Source organism: Schistocerca gregaria, chromosome 4 (assembly GCF_023897955.1).
Source record: "Schistocerca gregaria isolate iqSchGreg1 chromosome 4, iqSchGreg1.2, whole genome shotgun sequence".
Lineage (NCBI taxonomy): Eukaryota > Metazoa > Arthropoda > Insecta > Orthoptera > Acrididae > Schistocerca > Schistocerca gregaria.
This window is the reverse complement of record NC_064923.1, coordinates 754,707,045-754,730,184: the sequence shown is the minus strand read 5'-3', so window position 1 is coordinate 754,730,184 and position 23,140 is coordinate 754,707,045. Positions and strand designations below refer to the sequence as shown.

Genomic DNA, 23,140 nt, shown 5'->3' with positions numbered 1-23,140 from the left:
ACAATAGTATAAATTTGTAATTCTGCACATATTGACATACCTTCACTACTACAGAATAGCTGTTCACTTATTGTATATTATGCAATAAATCACTAGACTGTTACAATAACTTTAAATAATAAGGCATTTCTGTATTGTTACTCCAGCTTTAAATTTGTTTATTGTTGTAAGTACATACATATTATTCCTGTGTCTACTTGTGTTGTGTTTCAGTTTTTTTTACCACATATCAAGAAGGGTATCCTGTTTGAATTTCGTGTGCAAAACTGTTTTTTCTATACAATGTTTTGCTCTATACAGCTTGATAGAATTTGTGCATGCTGCAAATCTTGTAACATTGTTTATGAATGCCATAGCTCCTTTAGTTGTACTAATTTTTCTAGGAACATAATTTTGCTCCTCTTCTTCTTCCTTTGTTTCTTCCTGTCATCTCCACTGTTGCAGATTTCTATTAAATCTATTGCTGAAGTAAAAGTGGAGTGAGTTGGCAGAAAGTTGTAACTTCGAACATAGTCATCTGCAGTACATAAAATGTTATGCATTTTAATTAGTTCAGCAATAGGTGCTCCACAATATTTTTTTTTTTTTTTTTTTTCTCCAAATCTGCTTTGTTGAAGCACTTGTTAACGGTTTCAAGCTTTATTTCCTTCACTGCTTCACTGCCAAACCAACCCTATTGACTGCATCCAGTATAGAAACTGATCATGCAAGAGCAAATGCACTTTCAACCTGTTGAAACTAAGTATAAAAGACTGCATCAATAATCGCCTATAGTGAGACTTGAATGCATTTCCTGGGTTGTGTGAGGCTCATTGAACATGGTGGGGACCAAGCAGTGTGCGATTTGTAGGGGGGGATGGGGGGGGATTTCCCCCCCCTCTGCATCAGACCATCCCCTCTGGTTTTACTTTATGCATCCCAACCTGGGATGTTTATTTCCCACGCACTGGAGTAAAACTTTACATATAATTTAAATTTGTGGACCCGAACACTGAAAGTTTACTGTTAATATGTTTGCTTATTAATTTTGAAAAAGTGTTATGTAGTAGTTAAGCATTTCAAAACATTTAGAACTAAATGACAAGACGACGCACACCACATTTCCATAGCATGCCACAATGTTGCAAGATGTCGCCCCAGCATAAGTGAGGCTTTAGAGCCAGGTCTGTATTGTATGGTGAATGTGATGTGTTGCGTACGAAACTAAAACCTGCAATCAAATCCAAACGTCGTGGAAAACTGTGAAGAGATGTCATCCTGCAGCAAGATAACGCTAGCCCACATTCTGCCAAATGGACAGCCGACGCAATAAAGGAGTTGAGATTTGAGGTGCTGAAACATTCACCATACAGTCCAGACCTGGCTCCAAGTGATTTTCACATGTTTGGACCCTTAACGGAAGCACTACAGGGAAGAAGATTTGAAAGTGATGAAGACGTCATTGCATGCAACCGATAAACGTATTTTATGATGAAATTTAAAAAAAACTCGTAAAACCTTGGGAACACTGCATTGAAGTCCAGGGAGGTTACGTAGAAAAATAACGCATGTTTCAGTTTTTTGTCATCAGAATAAGTATAGCTTTTCACAAATGCGCCTTTACTTTTTGAATTCCCCTCGTATACCTGTATGTAGATGATTTTGTAAATAAGCTTTACCTATAATGTACTTTTAAAGATATAACAAGGGATGGCTTTTCTGATAGTGCATACACGTGAATAGTGAGTTTCGGCATTAACATCTATTTGTAAATAACTGTTTAACCATGGGTAATGCCACGGTCCAAGCTAGTAACGTATATAATTATACTAACCCCCTAAGAAATCCCCCCCCCCCCCCCCCACTGGTAAACACACAAATCGCACACTGGGCCAAGCCAGTTTCACACCTGATAACTTGAGTTTTGGGTGGCAGGTTGCATTGTCTAGGAAAAAGAGAAGCTGGTGATTTTCTTTTTTCATTTTGACGTGCCTGGCCCTACTTCCATAAGACCACTCACTATCCACACGTTTTTATTGTTCTGCCATGTGAATGAAAGCTTAATAATGTCTATGTTTTTGTAACAATGTGGTTTTGCCATCTTTGCAAACCACCAGTGGCTCCTCCATTTCACGTAACGTTTCCTCACAGCAGTACAATGAGTCTTTCCTTGGAGATTTTTCCACAGGCGCACTTTTCGCTTGAGTTGTTAGAGATATAAAAGGCAGTGCATGAAAAAAAAGTCACATTACATTGGCATTAAACTTGTATTTCGGGTCATAATTCTTGAGTAAATGGTACAGCATTGTCTTCCATGCTGTCGCTACACTTTCCTGCACATCTTTAAGTTCCCCACACACTTCATGACACAAAATGTTGTGCCCAGTTTTGAAACTCTCTGGCCATTTTGTGGGTGCCTTAAACTGTGTATTTCCAAGCTCTGTAGTGACTTTCAGAACCTAACTCCAGAACAGGGGTGCAGAAAAAGGTAAGTATTTGCCCTCACACTATCTTGTCAATCTCTTCACCTTTCTTTTCATCCGCCAGTCCCCATTCATCCATTCATCCTGTGTCTTACCCTTGTTCTTAAAGTATAGTAAATTTTTGTTTTAGCACATTTGAAATGCAACACTATTTCACACACAGGAAGTTTATCTTTCTCACTCACCTTGATTACTTTATTCTTTTCATTAAGTGTTAATGACACTTAGTTTTTGTTAAGAGTCATCTTGTCCCTTAAAGTGCTACTAGTTAACTAAAACTGGCAGAAAATAATGCAGGCAGTGCACTTCTTTGGAATGCTTGACCTTGACTGGTAAAAACTGTTGTTTAATGGAACAACATCCACCTCTTTCATTTCACACATTGCAGCAGTGTATTGGAAGGTATGGAAGAATGTCCAAATGTGCACCCATGTGCATCAATAATAATGGAAAATGAGAAACTCTGACAAATAGTGTACTCACGAATGAACCATTTCCTTTGATGCACCTACACTGCACGTAACTTGTTCACTGTTGCAGACAGCGGTACCACTTTATCTCCACACCCGAGCACCGCACTGTGCTGAACCACTTTTCTTGGTTTTGCACCACTTAATGGCATTGTCAGAGTTGTACAGTCACTGTGTAAAATTCAGCGTTCTTTTAGAGGCGTGAATAACTAACGTATACTGTAATACAGTACTGTACAAGCTCTTTTCTGCATTATACAATGAGCTATTAATTAAGTCATAAATTTTACATTCTATTTCTGCATTAGGCACATTGCACTTTTTACAAAAAATTAGCATATAAAAGTGTACTGAGTGTGTCAGGACTGATATACTTGTTCTGTTTGAGCAGATTTCCAGACCTTAGATGTTCCACTTTGATCAAGTTTTCCTGTACATTGATAACTTGATAATGCTTCTGTGTGCAACATGAAAGCGAGAATATGTTTTTTGTAAAGTGTCTTAATAGGTGTGCATTTGATTCAGAACATTTTAAATGATTAATGCATAAGTGCAATACATGCAGTAATATGAACATATACCTTAACTGCACTGAACATCTTGTTCTATAACTTACAGTTCTCTCTATCTTTCTCTCCCCTTCTCTCTCTCTCTCTGTGTGTGTGTGTGTGTGTGTGTGTGTTTTAACCCTGCCCCCACCTCCATGTGATCTGAAGGAAAATCCAGCTTTTTTAGTAGATCTATAATGTTACACTCATTGTTTTTGTGTCATACGCTAATATAGCTACTGTACTGAGTCATATATGTAATGCATCACTTGCACAAAATATCTTTTCAGACAGAGTAAAATAGAACTTCATTAGACCATTCTCTAAGAAAGGTTCAGCAGATGTTAATAACTATTGACCTATGTCAATATTAGCTTCCTTTTAAAGTTTTTTGAACTGGTAATGTTTTTATGGATGGTTTACTATGTCTGTACATTTAACATTGTGACCCAGTCACAATTTAGATCTCAGAAGCATCTCTGCACTGAACATGCTATCTACCATTTCACTGATCATATACTAACAGTAATGAAGTTTGAATTACCAGCTTGAAAAATCAAGCTGTAACCGTGAAACCTGGGGATTTTGTAAGGCCTTCTCTTGTATTTAAACTTCAATGACACATTTTTTCCAGTGATGGATGACTTGAAGGAGACATTGGTTGTAGAAGTCTGATTTTGGCTGTTCAGGAAATGTTCTCTCTCTAAGACCACCAGGCTGTTATTCTGGGAATACATGCCACACTATGGTTTCTTCATCCAAGGAAAGATAAAGGCACGGGTTGCCATATCAGGAAAATATAGGGAGTGTGGCAAACTTTGACAACCCATACAAGGAGCAAGTATGACTGTTCTGTGCAGAATGAGCTAGGATCTGGTTGTGGAGCAAAGACACTCGATCAGACAGCTTTCTGTAATGCTACAGCTTGATAGTTTCCTATAACCTCATCATAAGATTTTGATAGTTTGTTTCTTTGACAGCTTGCTCCTCGCGAATATAATCCGTTACCACCAAACCGTAGCAATCCCAAAAAATACTCAGCATCACCTTGCCCACAGATGGATACACTTGATTCCACTGTTAGCTTTGCTCCTTTTTGTAAGGACCATGACTATATGCCCAACACTTGTCCATGGTTATTTTGTTGCTAAAGAAGTCACCTGAATTGGCCTGACATAGCTGCAACATTTCCATTACTGCCTCACTGCCTCGATTCAACTGAATTTTAGAATGGTTGTTAGCAGTTGCAGAACTCAACGGGTGACAACATTTACTGTGTTCAAAATGTCCTGCAAGAACTTGAAACTGATCCAGGGCTTATTTTCACTTGTCATGTTCTGGTCTTAGAGCAGCAAAGCCTTCAGATATCTTGCAATCCCCAGTTCTTCAAAGAGAGATGGTCTGCAACTTTGTCATTATTTAACCACACTGGAAGCTTCTGTTCCACCTAACCACTGGATCATATGATAGTGCATTGTTGTCATTCACTTCTACCATCTCAGCATATGTTGTCGCAGCAGTGTTCCACATGAAATGCAACAAAATGAATTCCCGGGGGGTACTGCACTTTATCAATAGGCTGTGCCATTTTGTTTGGTTTTTCGGGTGGTATGCTATGGTACTGTGTCACAGGGATTTCACTGTAGACCAGGGCTGCAGACATGTACCTACAAACAAACAAAAAATTAAACATGTAACTTCATTTTTTGAAGGTGATAATTAAGATGTTAGACTGACCCTCTTATTAAAATGTGAGAAGTACAAGGTGATTTCATCTGTTGAGGTTTTTGTGATCTGTCCAAGATGTTTATCTGTGAAAATCACAGAAACTTAAAAGTTTGTGGCTTAAGAGGTACTGTGAGCAAGTTTACCTTTATGTAACTGATAGGGTGATTTTAGGTAATTCATTCAGCTCTCATTAATCTCTTCTGTTGTGCCCATCTCGTCTTAGGCCACCCGCTTGATCTGTATCCTGTTACCTCCAGCTCCAAGCACCAATGTGGAGTTGAGTTTGGTGCACTCACTTCACATGACCTAAGCACTTCAATCTCACAGCACTCATTCTTTCCTCCATGGTTAAGGTCACCTGTGGGTCTTCCTAGATATTGGTTCCTGTCTCTGTGTCTCCTGGTTTTTTATTTTACATTCTTGCATTTCACTCTTTGTCTCTTACTTATGACACAGGTCTCCATACTGTACGTCATGATTGATGGGAGACAGGTTTTATGCGTGATCTCTTTATCTCTTAGATGTTTTGTACTTGGTGGAAGAAGCTGGATCCTTTTGCTACTCTGTCTAAAACTTCTAGTTTGGCACTTCCGTCACTAGATATGATACTCCCCAGATAATTTAAACTTTTCACACTTTCAACCTTTCTCCTTCCAGTGTGATGTTATAAGGTACAAGTGTCACAATCATCTTCATTTGAAACTGCCTTAGCCTTATTCACAGTCAACTTGAATTCTTAATTTTTTTACTCAAGTAATGCAGTCTCCTCTAGCCTTCCATTCCACCTCTTCCCATATGCTGTGGTCATCAGCAAAAGCAAAAGCTTTGAGGTCCTCTTTTTCAGTTGTCTTTTTTGTATTTTATTATCATATTAGTAGTTCAAAATGAGAAAATATGTGACTACCACAGTTGTAGGCTGTGAAGAAGTGTGAAATATATATATAATGCCACTGTATTGCTATAAAATTATAATTTATTGAAAGAGCAACAGTAGAACGCATATTTTGTTGAATTTTGTGATATTTGATAGTGCTAACTATGGGAATTTCTGCTAATAGTAAGTTGGGTCTTTGATGTGAGAATACAGCCTAGACAAGACAGAAATATTTTAAGTCAAATACTAAACAACACAAACACTGTTACGCCAATAATAATTCATAAACAACTGCTTCACTTTTAAATTTTTATGAAGTGTTTTGATTTCCTAATCTCTGGAGGTAATCAGAGATAAGCCTGAAGTTACTGAGATTATTTTGATATGTTTTTTTATGTAAAACTTCTTTAGTTGTGCACTCTTTATTTCATGCTATATGTTTCTTTGATGTTTGCATAATAGTCACAAATACCGGATATGCATTATTAAATACTGGAAAAAGGTAAGAGTTAATTTTAATATATCCATGGTCTAGTCTTACTAATGTGACCACCACCTGTGATCTACATCAATTGCAACAACCACTCACAGATAGCAGATGGCAGCACTGACAGTGTAGGGTATATATAAAATGTGTTTTTTTGGGGGGGGGGGGGGGGGGGATGCAGAAAACATTGCAGTCATTGTTGTAATGTGGAAATGGAGTGATTTTTCTGATGTTCAAAAGGGAATGATTATTGGCTTTTGAGCCAAGGGTGGGAGCATTTCTGAAATGGCTATGTATGTAAACTGTTTGCTTGCTGCCATGCTTAAAGTATAATGTGCATAGCAAAATGGCACTATCCAAAACTGGTGCCGAGAAAGCTGTGACGCACCATGGGCCATAGATGACAGGGGTGAACAACAGCTGTGAAGATGTCTATCAACAAATAGACATGCAACTGATTGCCCAGATGAACCATGGGACTTTCAAATATGTCTCCTCAGTGTCTGTTCAGTGAATGCTGCTGCGTATGGACCTCACAGCACATGCCTGTTTCAGGCACCCTTACTGACTGCTGTTTGTCAGGGGGGGGGGGGGGCAAAGACCTGAATTTGCAAGCCAACATCATAATTGGAAATCCACTGTGTGGCGACAGCTGGTTGTTTCTGATGAATCACTTTTATGCTCCATTGGACAGATGGCTGTTGGCGTGTACGGCGCGAAACCTCTTACAGCAAACACGCTGCAACAGGAGGAAGCATTTGGTCAGAGAACATTTTTGTGGCATTTGCTGGATGATCTAATCATACTATTCTTGCGGACCACATCCAACCCTACGTGCAGTTTGTTTTTTCTCGGCATGGTGGCATCTGTCAGCAGGACAATACAAAGTGTCATGCAGCTCGCAGTGTATGTGCATGGTTGGAAGAGTGCCAAGATGAGTTTTTTGTACTCCCCTTGCTACAAAACTTGCTTTATGTAAACCCAGTTCTGTGGGACCACCTCGATCAGGCTGTTCACACCATGGAGCTGTAATCGAGAAACCTTGTGCACTGGAGTTGATGTGGCTCCAGTGCCCTTTCGGTACATTCCAGAATCTCATTGACACTCTTCCTGCACATTTTGAATCAGTCTGCAATGCAAAAGTGGTTATTCAGGCTTTTGACAGGTGGTCACATTAATATGATTGGACAGTGTGTAACATCTCATTATGTAAAGTGTTCACACATAATCTGGAATTATTTTGTTAGTGTAACAGGTACACCAATGCCAGAAGTGATCTGGTATAAAGATGGAATATCAATTCAAAATAACCCAGATTATCAGACCACATTTAAAGATGGAAACTGTTCACTAACTATAGAAGAAACATTTACAGAAGATTCAGCTAAGTTCACTTGTAAAGCAACAAATGCAGCAGGGACAGCAGAGACCAGTGCAACACTGTCAGTAAAAGGTGTGTAACATTTAAAAGTCACTATGTATCATAAACTTGAAATCAGTCTGACCACTGTGGTGATCATCAAAACCTTGTATATTACAAAATGTCAGGAAGTGAGTGGTCTCTTTAATTCAGAGCACATGCTGTAATTGAGAACTGACGCTATATTAGTAAGACAACATTGAAATATTGTTTCTGAATGTGAAACTTGCTGTGTAATCCTTCTCATATACAGAATGTAGATTAGATTACTATTGTAGGCAAAATGAAACAATTTGATTTCACATGGCATCTATGAACATAAGAGTCCCAGTCCAGAACACAGTTGCACTTAAATGCTAATAATTTGCGTACGGTCGCCTGCACTACCCTTCAGACCAATTTAAGGTTTGCTGCATGCCACATTCAAGCTGTTGCAATTTTAAGGGGCAGCAGTGTACTTTGATCTTGTGAAATGGAGTTCATAATTAAAAAAGTATTCCACTGCCAATTATTCATGCATATTTCTTAAAATAATTCATTCATTACAACTAATCTAATAACACATTTATCTTTCTCATTGTTGTAGATATTTTTCAAAATGAGTGAACTGGCAGAGTTTGCCTTTACATTATGATTCATCATTATGTATCAAAATTTTTTTCCATTATGCAGTTTGATATCCTTGTGTTGGAACTTTGGCAGAAGAAAATGATTTTTGCTGTTAGAACTGTTTCACAAGTTTTCTGTATCTGCTGACCCAGTTATTGGTGTCTAAAATTACACTGCCTGCCCATGATTCAGCAATAATTTCAGACAAAATCTTGCAACACAATTTCATTGGCTAGATTCAGCGTAGCCTCAGTCTCTAACTTGTATTCATGATGACAACAGTCTCTCTTCCTTCTTTTAGACTCATTCTGTTATTGGATTATGTAGGCAGCTATTATCAAGATCTGTGGCATTACATCAAAAATATATTGTTTCTACAAACTCTGTCATCTGTGTGAAGATGTTCTGTTGATACACACACCAGTTTCAGTCATGTTCCTCTGTGAAAATTCCTGACAGATTAAAACTGTATTCTGGACTGGGACTCTTATGTTTATAAATGCCATGTGAAATTGACTTGTTTCAGTTTGCCTGCAGTAGCATTTGCATTCACTTTACCTGTAAAAGAAGTGTCCCTTCACCCCGAATGGAGGAATTGTAGCATATTTATTGTTTACATAAATTTTATAAAGAAAGGATTTATCCATTTTGTTGCATATGGTTTGTTGTTTTTACTTCAAATTATAACTTCAGATATGTGCCCTGTGGTGCCCACAGAAGCCGAACCCGAGGAGCAGTTGTCTCCACCACATTTCACACAGCCACTGCAAAACAGCTCTGCTCGTGAAGGATCTTCCCATGAACTACGCTGCCATGTTGAAGGCGTTCCATTGCCAACTGTACAGTGGTTCAAGGATGGAACATGTGTTGATGCTTCTCCAGATTATGTCATAACATTCAATAATGGAGAAGCATTACTGCGATTTGAGGAAGTTTTTCTAGAAGATCAAGCTGAATACAGTTGCCGTGCCACTAACCCACTTGGTTCTGATAGCTGCTGTGCTCGTCTCACTGTGGAACGTAAGTAACAGATCTATATTTTGCTTGGAAATGATTTTATTTATTTATTGTAACTGTAAAACTTGTCTTCCTGTGTGTTTAAAGCGGGTCATACAATACATCCACTACACTGAAAATTTTCTGTGTAATAATGCACATTTTTTCTTAACTGTAATCATATGGTATTAAGATAAGACTGGAACTAGTTATAGGTCTATTCCTTTTTGAACTCGTATAGATAAGCAAGGCTTAAAATTAGTGTGCTCCAAATTTCTGTGCTACTTGTGGATGTCGTTAAAATGTTGTCCCTGCTATTTAAGACTCTGTAGCACCTTAACTCTTTTACCATCTCTAACGTATTAACTTATTCAGGCCAGACACTTCTGATGAAGAATTCCTAGACATGTTTAGACATACTGACTGTGATGTTTTGGCCATTTCTGAGATTGACAAATATCTCATGGTTGTTGAAATGTAAAGCTCAAATCTGTAATGTTAAATGAACGGATTCTATTTTTAAATCTTCTGTTGATCTATCAGTATTGTATTTAAAGAGTTCATCTGAAGATGAAGAGAATGAGAGCCAATAGACTGAACCAGAAAGAAAATAAGTACTTGTGAAAAGTATTCTGGGAAGAAACATACTTTTTTGAAACACAGGCTGGAATGAATTGTTATTTATGAATGACTGGCTAATTGAAGATTATCTTTTCTTATATTTTAAGACACTTTCATGGGTGAAATGTGTAAAAAAGTAAACAAATACTGTGTGTTTGTAAGAAGAAATAGCCTGAGGGAATACTACTACAATGTTTTCATATTCAGTGAATAAATTCTATTCAGTCAGGGGCACAAATAGGATACAGGTAAAAATTTAGCCAAAGACATGATGAACTTAGAGAAACCAAGAGTGTTAAAAAGGGTATTGTCACAGGAATAAGCACTTACACTTAAAATAATAGGGTACCTGAAATAAACTTCCACGATGCATACTCAGCTGCAATTAGGCTGTGTGCTCCAAATTATTGAGGGGTGAAAGAAATTAATTTCAAGTTTTAATTCTAAATGTAGAAATACTACTGTGCCCATGATGTAATGCAAACCACTGCTGCAATAATTTTCTTTCTATGTATAATGTTTTATAGTAATCACTGTTATATTTCATGTGAAGGATTTGTTTAACTCTTTAACTGCACTGGTCGTGTTGACGCACACAGCTTTGTACCTGTCCTTGTGTGCTCTGAATGTGTTTATGTGCATGTAGACACATTCAGAGTACCAAGTAGGAGGACTGGTGGCACGCATAAACACATTCAATGCACACAGGGACAGGTACAAAGCCACGCATGTTAACACATCCAGAGCAGTTAAAGGGTTACCTAACCAATTCTAGAAATGTAGTGGGAGCAACTGAAAAAATTTCAGAGAGCCAACACACACACACACACACACACACACACACACACACACACACACACACACAATGCTCCAGATCAACATTTGTATTAATGGACAGTTTTCATATATTCACTTTCTATGAATCTTGAAAGATTGTTGCTACCAGTACTGTAGAGAAGAAAAAAATATGAAGATATGCTGACATAATTACGTGTCAGCCATAAATTTTGTCAATTGAGTAGTCAAAAAAGCAAAAATTTGGCAAAACCATCATGATTTTTCAGTTGCAACCAGATAAATCACAAACAAATTGAATGTCACAAAAAAATTATCTTTAATGTTAGTTATTTTGTGGAACAAGGGGAAAATAAATTTGTCTCGGTATTGTAGTTGCACTAATTTATTCAGTATCTTCAAGTGTTAGTTACTGTTCTTAACTTACAGGCAAGAATGAATAAACGTGACATTTGTTAATTACAATGAACTTTGAAACTGTTGCTTTTTATTGTTATTATTATTCACTGCACATTTACATGTATTTTGATGTGTTCACAGCTCTTGAACCTACAGAAACCCCTGCTTTCATTGTGCCATTAACAAATGTTATGGCTAGGGCTGGACAGAAGATAAAACTGGAATGTGAAGTTACTGGACTCCCCTCACCACAGATTAGTTGGTCTCATAATAATAAGCCTGTAAAAGAAACTAGGGACTTAAAAGTAAGTTTTGTTCTTAATAAACAATATTAGCTAATCGTGAAAGTAAAAACTGATAAAACATTCTTTGTTACTAAAAAGGAATGGGTGGGGAATAGGAAAACCACATAGCAGTAGCTAAAGAATCTGGAAGCACAGACATAGACACACAGTGCTGGAGAGAAACTGGTAATGACCCTGATCCACTTGTTCCCATTACAGCAGCAGGTAATTTGACGCACTTATCTCAAATGGTGTTGTCAAGGAATTTAATCAATAGTCAATGGTATATTTACAACAGTAGTCTGTTCAATGGAATAGCATTTCTCTAAGTCTGTTGACTGAACAGCACTTGGAAAAAAACACTTATTTCAGATTCAAGTTTATATATTTCCTAAACACTTTTATTTACACATGCTGCAATTGCTGAACATATGAAAAACCATCTGCCATTTCATCTGGGAAATACAAAGAAACTGTCTTTTCAAAACTCTGCCATATGCCTCATGCCCACGCCCATGCAGTTTTTGTTTAACTTGGAAACAGTTCAAATCAACAGAAATGCTGCCCACTAGTCCCCTCCAACACAAGTTAACAGTTGGCTAAAAATAAATGGACTGTGCACAGAGTGTAGCCCAGCAGTGAAATATGGTGGGCAGCTGGCTGCAGTTGCTTCTCCTGCTCTGGTGACTCCTCACACAATCCTTGGTAGGTTAGAATGCATTGAATTCTCACACAATTTGTTACCAAGATATTGCATAATTTGTCATTACTGGCTGAAAGTAGAACATTAACTGATTATACCTTATGCTTCACAAATAACCTTACAATTATTTGAACATATTGCATAGTATTTGTACTACTTGAAAATGTGTTCAGTGAAATTTGCAAGTGACAACACCCTTGTGTTTTCTAGTGTTGGCATTGGGAAACATCATTTTATTGTTTGAAGATCATATTATAATACTAATAACATTTGTATATGTTGAAATTTAATTTTATTTCTGTGTATGGAAAGTATCTTCCATGTTTATGAGTCATTTTCTTCTTCACTCTTTGCAAATACTGATCTCAAATTTATTTTCAAACTTTTATGTGTGTCTGGACCAATGAAAATGTAATTTTGGTTTTGAAATACAAAAATCACATTCACGTGTACCATTGTTTTATGACTAAAAAGAAAAAAAATCGCTTGAGTGCTCCTATCATCTTCACAATGTTCTATACTAAATAAATGCACAATTAATTACAGTCAAAGGCAATACTGGTTTTTCACCAGTCAGTAAGTAAATTGTTGAGAAATTAACAATCATGGTCAATGATTGGACATTCTGTTAACATTAAACAGTGCAAAATGTGTTTTAATGCTATGATAATACCACTAAATGAAATTACATAGGATTTTGGTGACAATTGTCCACCTACTTGTCACATCTTTCATTTCTGCAAACAAGCTGATGAGGCATTATGGGGTTTCATAATAAAATGGCAATGCATGGTGTAAGTTTTAAATAAAATTATTGGTATAATGCTTTCAAAATACCATAGTAAGAAGCAGATGCAATAAAATATTAAGAAATATTTACACTGTTTATGACTGGTACTGTGAGTACCAATATATTGTAGATATGAATCGCTTATTTACTCTGACCTACTTCATTTCATTCATTCATTCATTTCAGTGATCATAAACAGGATGAGATAAAAATACATTTATTATGAGTTTCATGGAGATTTCCACTGATTACATTTATTTTTAATTTTTATGTGTAGCTTACATGTAATCAATTGCAAAAAATCTTTCATTTTCTCCAGTTTTAATGGTTTTCGAATGTGTGGAAAGTAATACTTATGTATAATATGAAATGAAATGTGGTAAGGCTACAAAATTTCTGAATTACTGGCCTTGTGGCTTAACATACAGATGACACACTTATGTAGATATCACAGAGAGATGAATTCAGAAAGAAAACACAATTTTCTAATGAGGTGCTCTAACTTAGTTGATTTCATTTTGTTTCTTTTGTAGAATATTATGAGCATTTTAATTGTAAATTGATGTACTAAGCAAGTCTGCATTCACATTAGTGCCTGACATATCTAAATTATGTTTTTGAATACCAAATAGAGAATGACTGTTAGTATAACTTCATGCCATTCTTGCTTCTAACAAAAAGGAATTAATCTGCCCAGGGGAGGGGCATGGGATTTAGAGAATTAGGAAAGAGGGATTGTACTGCACCAGATAATCATTTTTTCCTCTCATATAGTAAGAGAAGTCGTAATTTCTTCACTGGTTTGCTATAGACAGATTCTTGTGCTACATCTTTACATTGTAGGTCAACTAGTACATCAGAACAATTTATCATTTATGAAAATTAGCTCTGTTTCATAATGCACATGATGGAATTGAGCAGTAGGAGAAGAAATTTATTGTATGTTTGTTATATGTAGGTGCAGTATGAAAACAACAAAGCAACACTGGTCATAACAGAAGCTTTTCCAAAAGATGCTGGTATTTATGTAGTGACGGCCAAGAATATAGCAGGTGAGGCATCAAGTTCTTGCAATGTATCTGTGAAAGGACGACTACCAACTGAAACATCAGACTCTGAGCTTGCAAGTGACATGGAACCAACTAAGCCATCCATCCAGGTGCCCCTGAAAGACATTATTGTATTTGAAGGAAAACGAGCAAGACTGGACTGTGTGATAGTGGGACAACCAGAACCAGAGGTAATATGTGATATTGGAACTATTCAGTATAACATATAAGTCAGTGAAATGTTCTGTTTATTAATAGTTGCTTACTTGTGTATGAAGTCAATTATACCCAATGTAGCTATATGAGATGTGGGTGATACTGTCACTTTGAATTCAACATAATGTTGTCAACAATTAAACTTTCAACTGCGTACTTGAAGTTAGTACAACAGGTTATTAAATCGGTAATGTTTGACTCCAGGGACTACATTTAATTTCTGTGTATGTATTATTAGAGGAACCAAATGTTTGTACATCAGTGTTGCCTGAGCAACTGTTCACTTCTCTAGATTTCTGGCTTCTGATACAGAGATGCTGAAGTTGTGTGTCCACATGATTGATTGCTGTAAGTAGACTTTTGTGGAGGATGGAGTGAGAGGCCTGTTTAAGCATTAAAGATTTCATAAGCAGCTACCTGTATCCAGCAGCAGCAACACTGCAAAAGCATGCTCCCCAAATCATGTCAAACCAAAAGACTTACAGTTAGTAGTATGGCTTACTATAGTGTTATTCAAATGTATTTACACTGTGGTTCAACTGAACCCAATTAGGCCAGAAAATGAGGAGCTCTCTCTTCCTACATTTGCCGTGACAAAGGAAAAGTCATTAACATCTTATTTATGTTCCTATCTACTATTCAGTATTTCTTTGCATGGTTAATATTCAGCTTTCATCATATTATCATATAAATGTTAGCGGACTTTTTAACCTCTTACTCTGAATCTGAAATTTACAGGTGATATGGTATCATGATGACCGACCAGTAAAAGAATCAACAGATATTCAGCTACTCTTCCAAGGTGATCGCTGTTCATTAATCATTCAGGAGGCCTATTTGGATGATGCTGGGGAGTATAAAGTAGTGGCAATCAACTCTGCAGGAGAAGCTAACAGCAAATGCAGTCTTTCTGTCAAATGTGAGACATGTGACTTTTACAATTAGTAATCATTAATAAGGAACTAGAACATAATAACAGGCCACAATCATTTATTTTCTAGAAATTAAAATCACCTAGATATTAAGAGGAAACATAGAGTTTGGCTAAAAATGGAAGTTTTTACTGTTTTAATGTACTGCATTTCATTGTCACATTTTTTGGCTCAAGAATTGTTTGAAAAATGACAACAAATTTTGCTTCCTATGTCTGAGTGCACCTGGGACACTATATACTTGTAGGAAGGTCTTTGATGGACTAACTACAGAGTTATATGTAGTTGGGGTGTTCAGTACCTTTTATTAACCTTTTTATTGAGTCTGTAGAGAGAAACTATAAGGCCCTGACATTCTAATCACTGAATTGGAAGGGATATGTCACGTGTATCCAGTATTTGGCTCAAAACTGAGAAAAATTTGAAATGTAAATAAAAAAAGTGATGAAAAGAAAGAAAGAAAGAAATTTGTGAAATGAACTGAGTATCTCACTACCACTGAGAGATACAAGTATCAAGTATAATATTAATTAATCATGAAAAGCCACATTGACGTTTGGGACTATGACAGGATTGTGTGTGTGTGTGTGTGTGTGTGTGTGTGTGTGTGTGTGTGTGCGTGCGTGCGTGTGCGCGCATGCGCGCCCGCACCCGCGCCCGCGCGCGCGCGCACGCACTCACATGTTTTCTCCCATAATTTTATCAGTGATTAATCTCCTTAGCATAGCCCGCACCCCAGTGCCTTTGACATCTGCTGGAGGTATGAAGGGTCATTATTTTCAGGTATAAACAGCACAGTCACACTCTTTAAGTTATAGTGTATTAGAATCTGTTTTATGATTAAGTGCCTGGTTAATCAAGAAACATTATTAGTAACTGTTATAGTCACACTCAGAGTGACCTGAAACACTATATTCCATGTTAAAATCATCATATTCTGAAACAAAAAGTAAAGCTTCAGGAGTTAGAAGTTCATCCTTCAGCATCTAGTGGGGGAAATGAATATCACACAGATAAAATCTGAACTCAAAAGAAATTGCAAGGTTACATCAAAATGAGACATACGTTAACACAGAAAAAATTGCCTACAATAGCACTGACAAAGTCGAAACTCAGGACATGTAAGGGGAACTCCAATGAAATCTGAACACCTGCCATAATACACAGTCTGTGTGACTGGTGGCCCCACTGTTGTTATGTTTTGATGCTGTCACTGCTGTGGTGGGGGAAAAGCATAGTGTCACATCATAGGTGCACACAGTTATTAGGTTATGATCTTGGTTGTTGGTGGACTGGTCTAGTGTGTTCGTCCACCTGTTGGCAAGCAGGCAAGCAAGGAAGAGCACAGAGGTGTGGTTTGTTCCCTGGTGGCTGAGAGTGTTTTAGTATGCGAATTTCATAATCACATGCCCACTGTGTACGGTGAACACTGCATGTCTCTGATGTGTGTGCACGAATGGCAGAGGAGATTCCAGAGAGGGGGCACATCACTGCAAGGCAATCTGCACACGGGACAGGCCCATTAAGCCATTACCCATGATATGATGGAGTGGATTGATGGCCTTATCCAGGGACACCAATGAATTACGAAGGATAAAAGTTATGTTTAGCTTGGCATTAGCCGTGGCTTCGTGCATGCCATCATCAAAGAACACTTGCATTACCAAAAAATTTGTGCTCAATGGGTGCCACATTGACTGACGAAGAGACAAAAGATCAATAGATTTGTTAATGAAGAGTAGGATAGTAAAGAATAATTGTGATGATACTAAATAAAGTACTGAATCAAAAATTTCCAAATTTTACCCCTTCAGAAGACATCCATCCCGTACCGTTTCTAAAATCTTTTGAAGATGTGTTACCGGTTTCTTGGACAGATTACAATAATATACAATTTGTGACTAGCCATATGATGGGTGACACAGCACAGCAGGGCATGCTAAAATTAGAAGATTTTACAACTTATTGTGATTTCAGAACTGCTTTCAAATCTAAATATTAGAACAAAGTGCACAAAATAAATTATGACTTTAACTTTTAAGTTACAAACGTTATAACAGTAATTCATGGGAAAGCCGTAGAGATTTTCTTGAGTGGCACATTAACAAGGCAAAGTAGTTAGATGATCCAATAGGAGATGAACACTTGTATTGTACTGTATGTTAACCGGGGACCTAGAATTGATGGAGAGGCTCTATCCCTGCCGCATCCGCAGTGGTCCACAACCCCACGACGACCACCGCAGTCCACTTCACCCCTCCACTGCCCCACCCCGAACCCAGGGCTATAGAAGAACACTTACAGGGGTTAGGAATTAACCGATTATCATACAGAGTATGGGACAAACTAATAGGAAAGAATTGGACAAAAGTTACCAGTTTATTGGCATGCTTAGAACAACTTGACACAGTGAAAAGACAGTCGGAGATGGCAAACAAGTAAAGTTAGCAAATAAATCAAGATTTGTTCTGGATGAAACTGTCAGATGAATTATAAATGACCAGTAAACTGTTAATTTTTTTTTAATGTGGTTTATATCATTTTTCTTGATGGGAGCAATCTGTTGTCATATCAGTCTTCTTCTCTTGGCAAGAATCTTTGTAATTAGTTTTGTCTTCTTGATTTTTAATTCTCAGTTTAGTCTTCTTTCCTTCGAGGTTTGTTTCACTTCAGGGTCACCATGTGTGAGAGTTTGGTCGTACATGTGTTTGAAATGAATTACACATCTGCCCTATTGTATTCGTTGAACTTCCGACTAGATGAAATATTCTTAAAATCTTGATCAATGTCAATGTGTGCTAAACAAGAACTCTGACAACTTGGAACTGCAGTCAGATTTCATTACATGTTGACTATAAATCAGACACCAAATTAGTATGTGTCTTCATGTCTGACATCCAGTTCAGGTTGTAAGATTCAACCAATTAAACAAATTGCTATTATGAAAAGATTCAGTATATACTGTTATTATTGCTTATATACACTGAAGCACCAAAGAAAGTAGTACAACATGCATATTCAAATATAGAGATATTTAAACAGGCAGAATACGGTGCTGCGGTTGGCAATGTCTATACAAGACAACAAGTGTCTGGTGCAGTTGTTATATTAGTTACTGCTGCTCCAGTGGCAGGTTATCAAGATTTAAGTGAGTTTGAATATGATATTATAGTCGGGGTACTAGTGATGGGACACAGCATCTCTGAGGGGATTTTCCCGCATGACCAATTCACGAATGCACCGTGCATATCAGGAATCCTGTAAAACATCAGATCTCTGACATCGCTGTGGCTGGAAGAAGATCCTGCAGGAGCAGGACCAATGACGACTGAAGAGAAGAGAAATGTGCAACGTGAGAGAAGTGCAACCCTTACACAAATACTGTAGATTTCAATGCTGGACCATCAACAAGGGTCAGCGTAAAATCATTCAACAAAACATCATCAGTATGGGCTATTGGAGCCAAAGGCCCATTCATGTACCCTTGATGACTGCATGACACAAAGCTTTATACCTTGCCTGCGTCTGTCAACACCAACATTGAACAGAAGGACATGTATGGGTATGGATACAACCTCACGAATCCATAAACCGTCCATGTCAGCAGGGGACTGTAGAAACTGGTGGAGGTCCTGTAATGGTGTGGGGCTGTGGGGCACGTGCAGTTGGAGTTATATGGGACCCCAGTAAATCTAGATACGACTCTGACGAGTGACAAGTACGTAAGCATCCATTCAGATCCATTGTGCATTCTGACAGACTTGGGCTATACCATCAGGACAATGTGAGGCTCCATACGTCCTGAATTGCTACAGGGTAGCTCCAAGAACACTCTTAAGACACTTCCACTGGCCAGAAAACTCCCCAGACATGAACATTGGAGCATATCTGGAATACATTGCATCATGCTGTTCAGAAGAGATCTCCACCCCCTCATACTCTTACAGATTTATTTAGACAGCCCTGCAGGATTGATGGTGTCAGTTCCCTCTTGCACTACTTCAGACATTAGTTGAGTCCATGCTTCACCCTATTGCGGCACTTTTGCGTGCTCGCAGGGGCCTACACGACATTAGGCAGATATTCCAGTTTCTTTGGCTCTTCAGTGTATTATACTGGAGCTATTGATATTCCTTGGAGCTGTGCATGGCACAAAATTCTCTTGATGCACTTACGATGACATCAATCACAGTGTTACAGTTATTGTCTCTGCACAAAGTTTATTAGGAATACCTCAAGCAAATAAATAGGACAACCATGACGAAACAAGCTCTGTAACAAACTTTCATCGAGATAGTTTTAACACCTGAAATAATTTTCTTCCTATACTATACCAAAATGCACAGAAGTGTAAATTTGTTAATTTATATATCAAGCTATGGGAATGGGATCGGTAATTGGGATACAGAAAACTTATTTCCCATATATGTCATAGCTCTTATATATTTACACATGACACTTCACCCATACACAATTAAGTATAACAAAGAACTGACTGAAGTAAAGTTAAGACGGAGGCCCAACAGAACACTTAGAGTTCACAGATATTAAGTTAGGTTTTCGATGCAAACTATCGTATGGAGTACTGCAGATGTCCAAGGGTGAGGCCATGCGGGTGTCAAAGTCGGTGGAGGTGGGTTGCGCAGGCGGCGTGGTGAGAGGCAGGTCCACTTCATAGTCAGTCAGCCACCATGGCCGGATGAGACAGCGGCCAGCCCGGGAGTAAGCGGGCGGGGCAGTCGACGGCATGGCGGAGGAGTGTGTGGCCCTTAAGTGGATTGAGCTGTCCATAGAAATCAAAGCACGTAGAGATGTTTGGTCACACACAGTGTGAGGTTGTGTGCAATGTTGACATGTAAGGAGCCATCTGATGGCAGGACCTCGGTATCTGTCAAAAGAATGAGCACTCAGTCGTTGAACATCATATAGAAATTTTGTTCACTCGGTGCGGCGGCACGCTGCAGGACAAACTGATAGTAGGTGTGTGTGTCTCCAACATTGAAGGTGAGGGCATGAAACTTGCGCAGGGTGACACAGGGAAGTGTGTGGTGAGGTTGATGGGAGCACGTCTTCATTCTCAATCATGGATCATCTGCAGAGTCCTACTGCGGTGGTGTGAGACCATCAGGGTCGACAAAAGCCAGTTTCAGGCGATGCAGAGAAACTGTCTGTGTTCAGTCTTTAATCATGATATCAAAAGTCATGTCCCCCACCGCAGGACATTTTAGGGGCCAAGATAAGATCATCACGCAGCATTACATGGGAGAAGTCAGAGAGTGTGGTGGGAACGTAAGTCTTGGGCAGTGAGTGACTGATGGGCAGGTGCAAATGCGTTTGTTGAAAATGCGTGCGAATCCGGCTAATGAAATCTGGTGAGGGTGGAAGATCCTCACTAACCTGGGGAAGAATAAGTTCCCCCAGTAGGACCGGATTCTCGCCGAAAACAAATTCAGATATGGTCCCTGTAGGTCAGGTTTATAGGTTGAGCATAGATCAAGTAGCACCGACGGGAGAGCTTCAGACCACAGACAATCATGGCATCGAAGGGCCGTCTTGAGGGTGTGGTGCGATCTCTCCCCCAACCTATTGCTTTGTGGGTGATAGGCGGTAGTATGTCCTTTTTTTTTAATACCGCAGATATTGCAGAGGATGGTGAAAAGGGAGGATTCGAACTGTCGACCCTGAACGGTGGTGATAGTGGTCGGGCATGTGAAATGAGCGATCCACGAGCCAGTGAAAGCTTGGCTACCATCTTGGCAGTAATGTTAGGGAGAGGGACAACCTCGACCCAGCGAGACAAATGGTCGATAGTTGATAACATATATCTATGGCCCTCCTAAGGAGGAAGAGGGCCGATCAGATCAATATGTACATGACGGAATCATCCTGCGGAAATGTAGAACTTGCCCAGAGGCGGTGAGGTGTGGCAGCTGACCTTGTTGCACTGGCAAGTGACGCAGCTGCATGTTCAGGTTTGACAGTCCCGTTCTGACACGAGATGTGTGGTGCCTCGAACGCCCAGCTGGGCAAGGTTACACAGGGCGTCGAAAAACTGTCGGCGCTGCTCAGGTGGGAGCAAAGGGCCATAGGGTGCCAGTCGAAGAATCACATCATACCACACCTCATCGGAAACGCCAGGACATTTAGCCTTTCTGAAAACAAGCTATGTTTGTGGGTCCCATAGGAGAGCCAGAGAATCTTCATCAGGAGCTTGGAGGGAGGCTAGATCGGAAAGATCAACGATTCGGGAAACAGCACTGATCTGTGAGACGAAATCTGCAACGACATTATCTGCACCCTTGGTGTAACGGATGTCCATTGTGAATTGAGAAACCAGGTCAAAGTGATGTTAACGTCGAGGGGGTGGATCCTCAGGTGGGTTGCAAAACGCTTTTGCCAGTGGTTTGTCATCGGTGAGGACGAAAAACGAACAACCCTTGACATTGGGGCAGAAATGTTTGATTGCCTTGTAAACAGCAAGGAGCTCTCTATCGAATGCAGATTCTTTTCTCTCAGCCATAGATAGGTTCTTGGAGAAGAAATGAAGGGGAGAAACCATGTCACCTTTGCGTTGTTGCTGTGCCGCCCCCACCGTGATGTCGCTGGCGTCCGTAGTGATGAGTAACTTGACCGAGGGGTCGGGGTGGGCGAGTGTCACAATGTGAGCTAAAGAAGTCTTCAGAGCTTTGAAGGCCTCTAGCATCAGAGCAGTCCAAGAGACGGGTTTGATACCAGAAGTTTGTTTGCCTGATAGCGCATCAGTCAGGGGTGCCTGAACAGCGAGAGCAGGAGGCAGATGGTGATGATAGTAATTGATGGTGCCAAGGAAATGGTTAGCTCTTTGTAAGTAGCTGGGGATGGGAGAGACGTGATAGCCTGCACACAAGATTTGGGAGGCTGTATTCCCTCAGTGGAGATGGTGTAACCTAGGAAGGAGACTGACACCTGGTGGTCTGGAGGACCATAGAATGATGATTTTCATGTTCCTCTGCTGAGCTGCTGAAAATGTGAATTGTCGTCCAGATAAGCAAATCAAAACTCGAACTGTCGTAAGATAGTCAATGAAACGTTGCCACGTTTGCACCGCGTTCTTTAGGTCGAATGGCATGAAGTGGTATTGGAATAAACTGAGCACCGTGATAATAGCTGTCTTAGGAATGTCTTCCGGCACCACGGAAATCAGGTGGTAGGGGCATTTACAGACAATAACACTGATAATTGTGATGCCAGGTTACATATGAGTGAAGTCATTGATGTTCGGTGCTGGGTAATTGTCCATGATGGTACGAGCGTTTAAGCATCTGTAACCACCGCACATTCGAAAAGAGCTGTCATGTTTGAGGACGAGGTGGATTGGTGAAGACCAGTTGCTGGCTGAAGGTTGCAGAATACCTGCCACTAAAAGTTGATTAATCTGCTGCCGGACCGCGCGCAACTTGATAAGGTTGAGGCGTCGGACCTTATGCCTAATAGGAGGACCAGCAGTGGTAACTATCTTGTGTGTCATTCCATCAGTGACAGAAGAAACTGAGAACTGCACATGAGATTGGTTAACGTCCTGGCGCCGAGTCCTCGGACGAGTAGGGCACAACAAGGTGTAGCTGTTAGCATGACTGGGGAAAGGTAGCACGAAAGTCACATGTCTCTTACGGAAGCACTGCATGTGCTTGTGTGGAGGGAGTGGGTGTACGCGTAGCACCAAGAGAAGGGGAACTGGCGGCGACTGTCCACTGTTAACCTTGCACTGGACAACCGGC

General features: G+C 39.3%; 1 protein-coding gene across 1 annotated transcript in view; it reads left to right on the top strand.

Moving 5' to 3' along the window:
- The window catches only part of LOC126267900 (uncharacterized), a 1,063,720-nt gene that overhangs the window by 910,782 nt on the left and 129,798 nt on the right, over window positions 1-23,140 (top strand). Inside the window, exons 36-40 of the mRNA XM_049973211.1 lie at window positions 7,817-8,022; window positions 9,316-9,618; window positions 11,551-11,714; window positions 14,145-14,426; window positions 15,190-15,370. Coding sequence (XP_049829168.1) covers window positions 7,817-8,022; window positions 9,316-9,618; window positions 11,551-11,714; window positions 14,145-14,426; window positions 15,190-15,370 — 1,136 coding nt within the window. The remainder of the gene's footprint in view (window positions 1-7,816; window positions 8,023-9,315; window positions 9,619-11,550; window positions 11,715-14,144; window positions 14,427-15,189; window positions 15,371-23,140) is intronic.